Genomic DNA, 13,321 nt, shown 5'->3' with positions numbered 1-13,321 from the left:
GTAAGAATGCTGGCATTACTGGCTGCGTACTGTATGCCAGGCCTGTTTTCAGCTGTTATTTAATATAATCCTCATAGTAACCCTGTGAGGTCGCCGCTATCATTGGCCCCATTCTGCATATTGGGGAGAGACTTCGAGACTTTGTCTCCTGCCTGACGGTGATGGTACCTCCAGGCAACCTGCTTTCAATCACTAAACCACATACTGTGTTTCCCTGAAAATAAGACCGAGCCGGACCATCAGCTCTAATGTGTCTTTTGGAGCAAAAATTAATATAAGACCTGGTCTTATTTTACTATAAGACCGGATCTAATCTAATCTAATACAGTACAATGCAATACTGGGTATAATATGTAATATAATATAATACAATGCTGGGTAATATATAATATAATACTGGGTCTTATATTAATTTTTGCTCCAAAAGGCGCATTAGAGCTGATGGTCCAGCTAGGTCTTATTTTCAGGGAAACACGGTAGTCTCTTTTGAACTGGGTTTTCCTATTTCTCCAAAGCAGAAGGCTGGCTAAAATATGCCCAGCAGATTCCTTTAGCTGTCGCGATGGTATAATTTCAGAATAAAGGGTGGGCCGGGGTTTAGAAGCTGGTGAGGTGGACAGTGTTAATTTCCAAGCCTTCGTCATGTCTGCCTGATAGAGGCAGCCGTGAAAGGAATAGGTTTGACTTGGGAAAATGCTTTGTAATTGCTGCCATCTCTGTCTACAGATTGGACTAATCCATGAGATCAGACCCATATACCTCCTTCCTGCAGAGAATGAGGTTACCCCATTTCCATCTACTCCCAGAGCCTCGCGCCTGCCTTCCCCTTGGTGGGTACACACGGAATAAGTGCTTATGGACTTACGACCTGCCTGTGGTGTGAAGAATAGTGATAAGTGACTCGTTTCTTAAATTCACAGTAAAGGTAGGCAGGCTGTGTAGTAGCCTGTGTATACAGCCTTGTAGCTGTTAGGAGTTATTTGGACAGATTTGAAATACTGTGCCTGTAGCCACAATATTAGTTTGTTCCTCTCAGTCTTCTTTTTGAGGTACGTGATTTGAGAGAGAGAGGTAGGGATGGGGGCTGGGGAAATACTCCTGTGTCCTTGGCTGTCATTTCCTCTTTGTTATGAGGCATAAAGCCACCTATAGGGAATTAGTGGTACAGAGGGGCTTGAAGGTAACAGATGTTAAAAAAAAAAGTGCAAGGTGACAAAAGCAGTAGTAAGCTGAGAGAAAGAGACAAGTTAGACTTACTACCTGTTCAGTGATTGCCCTGGAGGTAAAAGAATTTTGGCTGTAAAAAAATTACGGATGGTCCCTCCTCTGTGGAGCGAGGCTAGTTCTTTGCTTCCTTAGGATGTATATAAAAGCACATTTCTTGGGATTGGACTCAGTTTGCTCTTCCGTGTTCCCTTTTGCTGAGAACTCTCAGCTATATATTTACACATCCAGTTTTTCCTGCCAGGGAGCGCCTCCTTTCTCCAGCTGCTGGCCCTAGCTGTCATCTTTGTCTCCCATCCCCTGCCCCCAGTTATGCAGGTTTCCATTATGCTTTTCCCTGTACTCTGCCTGCCACCCTCCCCGAAGCCAGGGACCAACCACCATGTCCCTCTTTATGACTGTTGAGCTGATTGCACTGATGCTAGTACTTTTCTCAAACCTGTTTGACATCTGAGCCCAGTTATGTGTTGCAGTGCGTGGAGATGATGGCAGGGAAGGGGCGGGAGGTGGCTTTTCTAAAGTTAAGCTTTTCCTAAACTATTGGATGACCTTTGGCTCAGAGATCAAACAGATGCTTTTGCTGGCCTCTCAACCTGAGGCAGATGTGTGCTCTCGTGTGAGGGCTCACACTGGTGTGAACGTCCTTGTAACGACAGTGACAGCGTGGGCAGGGAGTCAGGCTGAGCTACCTGCCTCCTCCTGCTGCTGTTCTGGACGGCTGGTTCTCTTTTCCTGAATTGGAGCTAATTTTGGATGGATAATGAGGTAGATGGTTGCTACAAATAACTTTCCCCTGCTAATTGTGATTTCAGAGTACAGACATACCTTGTTTTATTGTGCTTAGGAGATGTTGTGTTTTTTACAAATTGAAGGCAAGACCCTACACCAACAAAAAGATTATGACTGGCTTTATTGTGATACTTTGTTACAGTGGTCTGGAACCAGAGTTGTGTTTGTTTTTTCCCTTTAACCTACTGCTAGGAGAAGAAATAGATCTATTTTCATGTTTCTGATGAGTGCTCAACTATGAAGGAATCCTCTACTTAGTTTGTTTAGAGGCAGTATGCTTTGTTGGAAAGAAGTGTAGACTAAGCTGAAGAAGACCTGTGTTCTTATCCCAGTTCCACTCAGGATTAGCTGTCTCAGTGGTCTGGACACCTCAGGAACCTGTGTCTACACCTGCCCTACGAAACTGAAACTGTGTAACAAAATGAGATGTGTGTGGAAGCACTTTGTAAAATGTTAGGTTTAAGAAAATTTCAGGGTTGCCCTTTATTAATTTGGCCACTGACCACAAAGCCAGAGAAATGCATCTACTGTGTTTCCCCCAAAATAAGAGGGCGCCTTACATTAACTTCTGCTCCAAAAGACGCATTAGGGCTTATGTTCAGGGGATGTCATCCTGAGAAATCATGCTGGGGCTTTTTTTCCAGTTAGGTCTTATTTTCGGGGAAACACAGTGATGTCTTTTAAAACTCCTCCTCCTCTGAAGCTAGCTTTCTCCAGCGATGGACTTGTCAGAACTAGGGGAAGTTTTGCTTCAGAACCACCTTCTGTTTTCTCACTTTTCTCCTACCCCTCCCGTCCCCCCCCCCCAAACGCACGCACACGCGCATTAGGAACTCTGCTCCTCTATCTCCGTTCTTTACTAGGATTATAATTTTAAGGAGCCTGTGATCATGCTGTGCTATGTGTTCCAATGGAGGGTCCGTGCTTTTCCTAGCCATAAATTATCAATTCATTTTAAGTGGTGACAAAAAATATTTTCAACTTTCAAGTAACTACAAACAACTTTTCCAGTCTAGTAAGGCACATTGACTGTAGTTGTGGAAAGTGTTAGGAGACCATGCTTTGGCTTTGGACGCATCTGGATTCCAGGCCAGACTTTTTCCACTATTAGTTTGTGAGTGCGGGCAAAGTACTGAACTTTTTTGGGCCTTAGTTCCCACATCTTTAAGGGGATTATGATGGCATCTACCTTACAAGGCTGTTGTGAGGATTGAGATAAAGTGCTTAGCGCATTAACACATAATTAGAAAATGTGTTACTTGTTGATAATACGTCTGATAATAATAGCTTTCAAAGAGCACACATAGATGTCTGTTAGTGTTTTAAGGGATTTTTAATCTTATTTTTAGATAAATTTGTTGCAATGTACATCATATAATTTACTAATTCAAAGGACGTTTTCCTGTATGTAGGTGGAAAATGAGACCAAGGCGACTCAGCACCTCCTTCCTCAGAAGTGTTGCCAGTGCTGTGCGCTGGGTGTTGGTTTGGGCTGGTCCTGCTGCTTAGGGATTGTGTGTTGTTGGCATTCGTGATTCCACTGGGATTGCATAGGTGTGTGGTGGTTCTCGGCACACTAGCAGGCAGGCCTTTTTCATTAAGGTGGTCAGTAGATTGAGAAACAGGCTTAAATCTAAGTCTCCTTTGAAGTGCAATTCAGAAGAAAGAAAACAATACAAAACAAATCCACTAACAGATATATCTAGAACATAATCAAATAGCTAAATCACAGCATTTGAGAGGACATAAGCTCCCCCAGTTCACAGAGAATATGAGAATAAGGGCATTTGTGATTTCCACTTAATGCTCAAGAATATGATTAAAACAGTAATAACTCTACTGCTTTTGAGAAATTTACTGATAACCAGTTTTCTCTGGTGTTTGAACCAGTAATGAAGTGAACGAAACCAGCTTCCTTTACTTTTCATCTATGTGAGTTGGTATTGACTTTGGCAGGTGGGCAGGTGGCAGGTTTGTGAGACTCAGACCTGGCTCCTTGGATACCATGTGACCTGAAAGTGAGCTCAGGTCTTCCTGCAGAGGCTTGGTGTCTCCTGGGGAATTCTAGAACTTCCCCTCCTTCTGAGAAGGACATCTCTTCCTGGCTTCTCAGGCGCTCTGCTAGATAGCTCCTTACAAGGAGCTGATACTGACCTGAAGAGGTAGCTTAGAATGGATTTCCAAAGCAGAGCACTGAGTCTAAGGCTGTTTGTTACTCTATTCCTTCTTCCCCAGATTCTGGATGTTTTATGATTTGAAAGACTAGTATGAATTTGGAGGTCTTGACCTCTACTCGAGTAAGTAGAGTACCTCCCTTAGGGTTCGGTGGTCCATGGGGTGGAGTTCATCTCCAGAGGCAAATACTGCTGTGGATATAAACAGAAAATTGTCCACTAAGCGCCCTCTGTTGGCAGCTATCCCAGTTGCATCCTTGGCATCTGGACTGTAGGAAAACTGTTCATTTAATTCATACCTTTCCTTGGTGGTGTTTTCAGTCTGACGTTGGTAGATCCTGGCCCCATGCTCTGCTCACTGCAGAGGGAGGGGCTGGCTTGGTCCCAAGAGGATTTGCCCAGCCACTCAGTACCTACCGTCTCTTAGCTTCTTGCCGTGTACCGTGGGACATTGCCTGAACTGGTAGGAATGCAGAATGAACTATAGGCGGGGTAAATGCTGAGAGAGCGTACGCTTGCACTGTGATTCCATTTTCTCTGGACCCCACTCCAAGTTCTTCATGTAAGCCTGGAATTTGTTTTTGTTTTTGTCTTTTTTTATTTTCTGCCGTTGCTACCTTGTCTTATGGAAGTGTGACCTCAAGCAAATTTTGTGCAAGTGAAAGTAGGCATCAACTTTATTTAATTCCTGGGCAGTGCCTGGCAATGTTGTTGAGGCCTAGCCTTCACCATAGAGTTTAATTTAATTCATCATTATGCATTTTTCATTCTTTCTGAGCTGGCCCCTAGGAGCCAGGCCACTAAACTATGTAAAGAGGGTCTGTGAGTACCACAGTTGTTTTTAAGACTGACTTTTTGGGAGGGTTTTCTAGTTGTATGGACTGCCAGGATTACGGAGAGCATAGTCCCTCCATTCACTGCGATCGTCTGGTTGCTGGTACTGTTGGTTCCACTCCTGAGGTGACCCCCGTAGTAATTCTCACTCTGACTACAGATGTCTTGTTCTCCTGTGCCTGAGGGTCTGCTTTCAGGTGGAGGCTGCCTAATCAGGACAGCTGGGTGGTTGGTTGGCCATAGGCCCAGGGAAGAACAGGATGTGGGGAAAATTCGAACCTGAGCTCAGGATGGAATCCTGCAAGAGACTGAGGTTTGCTCCGCTTTCAGTTGAAATTTGAACTCCCAAGACAATGTGTCAATTGGTCAGTTACTACTTCTTGTGAGGCCCACAAAAGACACTGTGTCTCTAACAAAACGTTCATCCAAAAGAGAATTCCTGACTTGGCGGATAAACCTACTGCCACCTACTGCCACCTCCGGTTAGCTTTCATCGCTTGTCTGAGTTTGAAAAGGTAATGATTGGTGCCTTGAGGAAAGAGACTCTTCCCCGAGCCCCGAGGCTTGCTCACTTCTACCAGCTGGGCCCATTGCTCAACCGCTTCCTAGTGGGCTTGCTTCTGCCTGGCCAGCCCTGTGCTGCCCCAGCTTATAATTAGCCTGCCTTTGCTTCATAAGCTTCCCAGGGTGGTTCTTCTTCTGAAAGCTTGTATGAAATGCTATTTACTGTCTCTTTATAGTTTAAAAATGAATCCTTTTTGTTCTTTGCAACTCATTTGCTTTTTTCTTTTCTTTTCTTTAAATTACTATTAACACCTGTTGATTCTTTTTTTTTCTGATTGGCCTGTCACTGCATTCCTGCTCCCCCCTCCCTCTAGCTGGGTTTGTCAAGTCGCCCATGTCAGAAACTAAGCTCACTGGGGACGCCTTTGAGCTGTACTGTGACGTGGTCGGGAGCCCCACGCCAGAGATCCAGTGGTGGTACGCAGAAGTCAACCGAGCAGAGTCTTTCAGACAGCTGTGGGACGGTGCTCGGAAGCGCCGTGTCACCGTAAACACCGCCTACGGGTCAAACGGCGTGAGTGTGCTGAGAATAACCCGGCTCACCTTGGAGGACTCTGGGACTTACGAGTGCAGGGCCAGCAACGACCCCAAGAGGAATGACTTGAGGCAAAACCCCTCCATAACATGGATTCGAGCCCAGGCCACCATAAGCGTCCTGCAGAGTGAGTCCAGCACCCTACAGTAGTAGTACTGTAGTCCTTAGAGGTGGCCCGATGCCCCTTCCCTTCTGCTTCCTTCCCTCTTCCCCGGCTATGATCGCTCACCCCACCCCTGTCTCGTTTTTTCAAACCCACGCCCCTACTGGTTGTAGTGTACGAAAACATCTGTGGCAACTTTTTTTTCCTTCTTTGCCGTCCTCTCTACCTCCCTTACTCCTCACCCCTTCTCTGTGTCTTTCTCCTCAGGTACAAAGAACTTGGGGAAATGTGTAACTATCCATACTCATCTGCATTGGGAAGAGGTGGGGAGGGAATACTGGGAGGCTAAAAAAAAAAAAACCACTCAAAACTTCCCCAAACCAGGGTAGTGTTGAATTGTTTCTTTCCCTCCCCTTTAATTTTGTAGTAGGTGTCCTGCTATCCTTTTGCTGATTTATTCTCTGGTGCCTTTCTAGTTTTGTTTCTCTCCCCAATCTAACTACTTTTTATTTCTTCTGTTCATCTGTTTGAAGCTCTCTGAGTAGCTGCCTTCACCTCTGTGGTTTTCAGTTTGTGTCTGCCCAGCCTCTCCCCTCGCTGTGACTCGGTGTCATCCTGTCTGTGATCGGGGTGTCGCCGTGGATGCGATGTGGTGATGTGTGTTGGTTGTCGGGTGGCATGTCGCTCGGATATTCCCGTAGTCCCAGCTCTTTCTTTTCTAAAACAGTGGCATGTACTTCTCTGATATCAGCCCTCCACTGCTGCACGCTCCTCACTGGTCCTGTCATCCGGTCTCCTGTCCTCTGAAAAGCAGCAGCCTGACATTGCCGCCATATATCTTGCTATGGAGGAGCCAGGGGACCCTCAGCTGCAAAGTATGTTTTTAAAACCCCATCGTGCTGTTTTGAAGTCAGTTGCATCTAATCCCTGTTCACAAACAGTTTGACTCTGAGGGCTGATTGTTGGCACCGTGTCCTCGTTCCAGAGGCTGGTTACCCCAGAAATAGTTGGGAAGCCACTCACATTAGCTTCTTGTTGTGTCTTGAAAAAAAAGAGGAAAGTAGATTCCAGCCCTGTTCCTCTGAGCGGTGAGGGTGAGCTGAGCGGCTGGCTCAGAGTCCTGCCCTCCTCTGTGGCAGGTACAAGGAAAACCCCCACCAGTAGACAAGGCTCTTCTGTTTCCGGGTCGTGTCTTGCTGCTTGTATGGTGGGAGCAGCTGGAGGGAGAAGCCATCACAGAGCTGAGCTCCCAGCCACGGAGACTTCTAGTCCCGTGTCTGACCTGATTCTAATGGAGGGAATTCTCTAGTTAACGGAAAGGTTTACTGCATTTTTCGCCTTCTCTTCAAGGTCTCAGAGACCTATAGCCAGTTCTGGCTTAAAGAACTCACTGATTTAGAGAAAGTAAGTTACTAAATCAGTAACTCACTGATTTAGTAAAATATGTTTAGGAGGAATTTGGAAAAAACACAGTAGGTAATATGACATGGGCTCTGAATCTATATAGTTATATGGAAAATAGCAAATTAGTTATCTGTCCTTTATAGTAACTCAGAAGATGCCTATGAAGAAAAGAGGCTGCTGCAGTTGGCACTGTTGAATCAGAGAACCTGCTTCTGGAAAGGGGAAAAGAAAACTTTTGTCTATGTGAAAATGGGGAACATTAACCCAGCAATTTTTCTTTTATTTAACAATTCTTTTCCCTTGCACGCCTCCTTCTCCTGCCCCCTTGCTCCTTTCCTTATAAAAGCAGAATGACCCACGTGGCCACAGGGGTGTGCAGAAGCTGGTAGGCATGGACTGGGCCGGACATTTGATAGTTATTCCCGTAGCCTGACTCAAGTAGACTCACAGTTAAAGATCATGCCTTGGGGGTAGGAGAAGATAAGACTGTGGGGTACCTACCTACCAGTCCCGAGAGTATACAGCATTCCCCGGTGTACTGGAAATAAGCTTCCTTTCTTACAGGTGTCTGCATGTTGGTTGAATGAAACCCTGGCTAGTTGGGTCTCTACCCAGACTTCCTGTCAGTCAGTTAACCGCCCTTAATTTGGAGAGAGCCAGGATGCTGCTTCCTTTTTTTAAGCACCCTGAACTGCATCCTGACTAGATTGTTTTATTGTCTCAACATCCCCAGGGATATTTGCCTCCAGGGGGACGTTGAAGTCTTCCAAGAATGACCTCCTGGCAGTGCTTTGCTCCAAAGCTCCTTGAGAAACATAAGGCAGGAAGCAAAATGTGTCCAGTGTTTAGGGACCGAGGCCATAGCATCGTTCTTCTACATGTGAATGATGGCTAGCATGAGGGTCTCCTGCCCACCGCTTCTAAGGAGGCGTCTGTGGCAGGTACATTTTGAGCTCCTAAATGTTCATCTTTCTTGGACGTTCATGGCATTGCTCGGCCACAGAAATGAAAGCCCCACCTTCATGCTGGTGCAGAATGCAGAGGTGGCCCGCGCCCGAGGAGGTTGGTGGCACTGGTTTCCACATGCAGCAGTCACAGGAGGGCTGTTCCCCACTCACTGCCCTCCTGGGGTGCAGAATCCTGTGGAAAAGTATTTCACATACCCACTCACTCCCCGCTGACTCTCTCCTGGATCTTTTAACACTTAAGGGCACAAACGCTTTCCTTTGTCTTCTAAGAATTCTTGGCAGAGAGTCCACCAGGTTGCTGTCGTCAACTTCTTAATGTCCCTGAGCACAGTGGTCCTGTGCATCGCCACAGGTAAGAGCAGCTTTACATCGGCCTCCTTGTACGGAACCATCCGGAAGCGCTCAGCCTCATCCTCAGAGCTGGCCCTTTCTCAATGCAGCCTGAGAGGAAGAACCAGGGGGAGGGTCCCACATGGGACAGAAAATGAAATTGGTAATAAAAATTCAGTAAAAACCTGCAAGCGTGTTTGGGTTTTAATGTTGCCTTTATATTTTTTAATTTCTGTGGAGTACTGGTTCTCTTTCTCTCTCTTTTGTTTTGCTTGGTTTTGATTTTCCTTGGAATTGTGATGCTTTCTGCTGATGGTGTGTGTGCGCCTTCCGTTGCAGGGTTCCCAGCTGCTCTGCTCCACTTACGGCCCAGGGACTTGGCTTCTGTCCAGTGTGTTTTGGAAACCTTGGGACACCACTGCGCTAACGTGCTCACGTGCATCTGCTTCTGTCTTAGTGGCTGCCACGCCTCCATTATCTGTACATAGAGACCCTGTTTGGTGTTACCAATAAGGACCAGTGCTGAGTGGAAGATAACCATGTCCTGCCAAAATTGGACAATAGTGAGACCCAGTTTAATGGAGCAAACCTAAGGCTTTGCTTCCTCTGTCACACGCCTCTCTGATGATAGATGCTGTGCAGCCAGCGGTGCTACCTCGGTGAGGACGTCCTTGGGCATTACGTTTTCCATGTGTCCATGGCTTCTCCATTCTCTCCCCTCCCTGCTCAGTGAACACAGCGTGTTCCAGGGCGGGAGAGAGTGCTGTCCTCAGGCTTAGGAGTCACAAGGTCGTGTCAGTGAGCTGCTACAGGCTGGGAGAGCAAGCAGCCAGGTGCAGGGAAGGTGGAAGTCAGGAAGGGAGTTCTGGGATTTCTGGGAACGAACAGACAAACAAGCAAGCAAATACCTTTAATTGTGGATGGGAAAGGATGGCTAACTTAGACTTCACCTGAAAATGTTTGACCCAAAGTGGAAAAAGAACTAAGCTTGGGAAAGGATTAAAGATAACCAGCAACAACAAAAGACACAGAAACATCTTGACTTTAATATAATGATGATGGAATGCAAAGTGCTTTAAGGTTGAATCTTCCAGGGATGATATAGTGTGCCTTAAAAATTTTCTGCCCATTGTGTTACAATATTTGTGATCCCAGGTTATCTTAGCCCAGAATAGAACCAGAAGATAAAATATGTAACTTACCCTTGGGTGGAAGGTGTGGGGGTGTATTGGGGTTGGGGGCAGGGCTAGAGAATTCAGTCAGATGTGTTTTCTAGACCAAGCTCTATAATTGTGGCCTTGCAGAAGGCTTTTTACCTTTCTAGCTCTTAAAGAGTGGGATTCCATGAACTCTATGAGAGCCTTTCAGCTTGAAAATTTTAGGAGCCCATGATACCAACACATGTTGCATTCTAATTCTACTGAGTTATCTCAGAATGGAATGTGTTTTAAGGTATAATTCTGAAAGAAGTTCGTTTTGGGAATAAATATGGGCTGGAGAGAACTGATGGTTCCCTCGGCTAAATTTGGAAAATGCAGTAGATTTCCAACAGGAAATTTGCTTTTAGGATCTACATTGTCTTTTTCTGTATAATTAATGGCCATGGCTGGTTTGCCGTAGGTTTATCAGCTTTAAATGTGGAAAAACCCATACATGTGTTATCTGAGTATTGCTACTATTGTTCCAAAGCCTAGTGGCTCCGTAGGGAGTTTATTAGTTACATAAATGATAGTCTTTGTCTTCAGAACTGCAAGGTGGAGCCTGGTTTTCTATTTGAGGCCGAATTGGTTGGTGGTTCTTATATCATAAAACGGTGGTATTCAAAAACTTAAGTGGATTGTTGCCAGTACAAGCACCTGTAATACTCCCATTCTTTTCACGTCTAGGCCAACTGGTCTTCAGGCTGTTGTCTGCGCTAGTGGTCATTTGCTTATAATCATTGTTTTTCCTTTCTTGACTTTCTCCAAAGTGATAAAGTGAAATTCCTCATGTGGTCCTGTCTGCCCTCCCTCTTCTTCTAGTCTCCCCATCCTTCCCCATCCAACTTTCAGGCCAGGGCTGCCGAGAATGGAAGGCTATGGCCCCCTATCATTGTGCACTCTTATTACAGAGCCGAGGATTGTCAACAGTGAGGAGATCATTCTTCGGACTGAAGAAAGCCCTCACCCCCCCATCACCCTGCAGTGTAACCTCACCTCCAGCTCTCACGTCCTGGAATACAGCTACTGGACAAAGAATGGGGTAGAACTAACTGCCACTCGTAAGAATGCCAGCAACATGGAATACAGGTGAGAGGCTAGCAGATTCTGGGAAGATGGGAGGCAGTGTGGCGGAGCTTACTTGACGTTCATAATCTATGATTATGCTGTGTGACAGACATGAGATACATACGGGCCTCCTTTGGAGGGCCTGATACGGTATATCTGGCGTGAGGCCCAGGAATCGATAAACGACTTCCAAATGATTCAGCCAGGTTGGCAAGCCGTAGATCCCCTCACTATGACAATAGAGGAACTGAGGACATAGCGAATGATTTGCTCAGGGTAACAATGCTAGTCGATAGAAAAGTCACAATTAGAATGCAGGTCTCTTGACTTAATCCAGTGATTTGAGGAATCAGATTGAAATCTGCTTTAGGACTCTTAGAGTAAGATCACCCTAAGTGCTCTTTCCACTGGGTTTCCTAGTGAATTACCTTTTAGGATTGTTTAATATAAACACAACCTTATCAGGACCCGTGGATCAGGGCTTTTAGTGATCTGGAATAAGGATGGTAGCCTGGAAATATCCTTTGATGAAAGGGAGATATTTGCCGGCCGACATTACCTGGCACCCAAAGATTTGGTGGTTTTTTGGAATATCTAGTAACACACGGCACCTCACCTTTCAGAATAGTTTGTTCCTGGTTGAAAACTGATCTGGACAAGGATCAGCTAATCCTGCTTGGCAGCATGGTGGAGTTCAAAGAAAGAGTACACTGGAGTGAGATTAGGAAAAAATGTGTACCCAGTAGTTGCAAGGACATTCTACAGTATTTTGCAGAATTGAGATCATTTTATACTCCTTGTTTAATTGATCCACATTAATTTGTGGATCCTCCTCCCTTTTTGGGGGGTGAGGAAACTAAAGACTCAAATAACTTGACTGCTTTCAAGGCCAAATTCTGTATCTAATAAGTTTCAGAACTAAGGCTAGGTTCCAGGTCTTCTGACTTTCTGGAATCTAGGTCATTGTTTTTTTTGCTGCACATTACTATTTAGTGGTAAGTTAGTTAATCTATCTCCACTCTAGTTTCTTCTGATACAAAATTGGAAATATAGCCTTAGCTATATCCTTATAATTTGGAAAAGGTTAACTGCATAGAGATGTTGGGTAGTATAAAAGGCATTATCTCTTGGGGCAGCTGGATGGCTCAGTTGGTTAGAGCGTGAGCTCTGAACAACAGGGTTGCTGGTTCGATTCCCATGTGGGATGGTGGGCTGCACCCCCTGCAACTAAGGTTGAAAACAGCCACTGGACTTGGAGCTGAGCTGCGCCCTCCACAACTAGATTGAAGGACAACGGCTTGACTTGGAGCTGATGGGCCCTGGAGAAACACTGTTTCCCAATTAAAAAAAAAAAAGGCATTATTTCTTAGTCTATCCATTAATTTACAAGTTCGTTTTTTTAATAAAATTTCTTTCAAGGTACCAGACATCCAGTCATGGTTCTCTTGGGTCTTGTGCTGTGTCACCCACAAAGCTTTGAACTGTAACTTTATAAAGTTTGAGCCTGACTTTATAAAAGGTCTCAATTTGCTCAGCTTATTTAAAGCTCTCCAGGGCGTTCAGTGTTGTCAGAGTTTTTCATGGAATCTGTGTTCTCACACATTTTGTGGAATAGCAACTGATGAGTCCCTTGGGCCCCCGATACGTCAGCCATAGGGCCAGTCTCAGGCGCTGCTTTTGCTTAGCCTGTAGTGTACATTTTCTGTTGGCTTCAGTTACTCCCAATAGCGAGTGGAAGATATGCATGGCCTCGTCTTCCCAAGTCTCCTCAAGGAACTTGGAGTCAGTCTGAGCCCTAAAAATAGAGCTTCTGCTCTTTCTTCAAATTCTGGAACATTTGCTTAGAGCAGCTGACTTGTTTTCCTCTTGGGAGCATATTGATTTAAGAGGCACTTGTGTCAAATTGAGAAGACTCTTGACTCCTCTCTCAGACTGTCACGCGGAGGCCGTCCTAGGGATGGGCAGTGTCTCCTCACCCAGAGTCTCTTAACCTGTGTTTTCTTTTTTGGAATGAACAGTAAGATGCGTTGGGCCAGTCGGTGGTCGTGGTTAGGAATTTTTCTTAGACATTTACTGGTGCAGTGGAGAGGTGACCATCACAAGTATATTTCAACCACTGAGCAAAACGA

At 45.4% G+C, this 13,321-nt stretch overlaps 1 protein-coding gene across 5 annotated transcripts in view; it reads left to right on the top strand.

Annotated features, from left to right (window-relative positions):
* The window catches only part of NPTN (neuroplastin), a 65,049-nt gene that overhangs the window by 27,195 nt on the left and 24,533 nt on the right, over positions 1-13,321 (top strand). For 2 of the 5 annotated variants that reach the window (XM_033107427.1, XM_033107425.1), the window contains exons 2-3: positions 5,900-6,247; positions 11,036-11,213. In XM_033107427.1, coding sequence (XP_032963318.1) covers positions 5,900-6,247; positions 11,036-11,213 — 526 coding nt within the window. Of the gene's footprint in view, positions 1-724; positions 831-5,899; positions 6,248-11,035; positions 11,214-13,321 lie in introns of those variants that run through there. The other 3 variants (XM_033107428.1, XM_033107429.1, XM_033107426.1) reach the window with 2 other exon arrangements.

Source organism: Rhinolophus ferrumequinum, chromosome 6, assembly GCF_004115265.2.
Source record: "Rhinolophus ferrumequinum isolate MPI-CBG mRhiFer1 chromosome 6, mRhiFer1_v1.p, whole genome shotgun sequence".
NCBI classification, from domain to species: domain Eukaryota; kingdom Metazoa; phylum Chordata; class Mammalia; order Chiroptera; family Rhinolophidae; genus Rhinolophus; species Rhinolophus ferrumequinum.
This window is presented reverse-complemented; position numbering and strand designations above follow the sequence as displayed.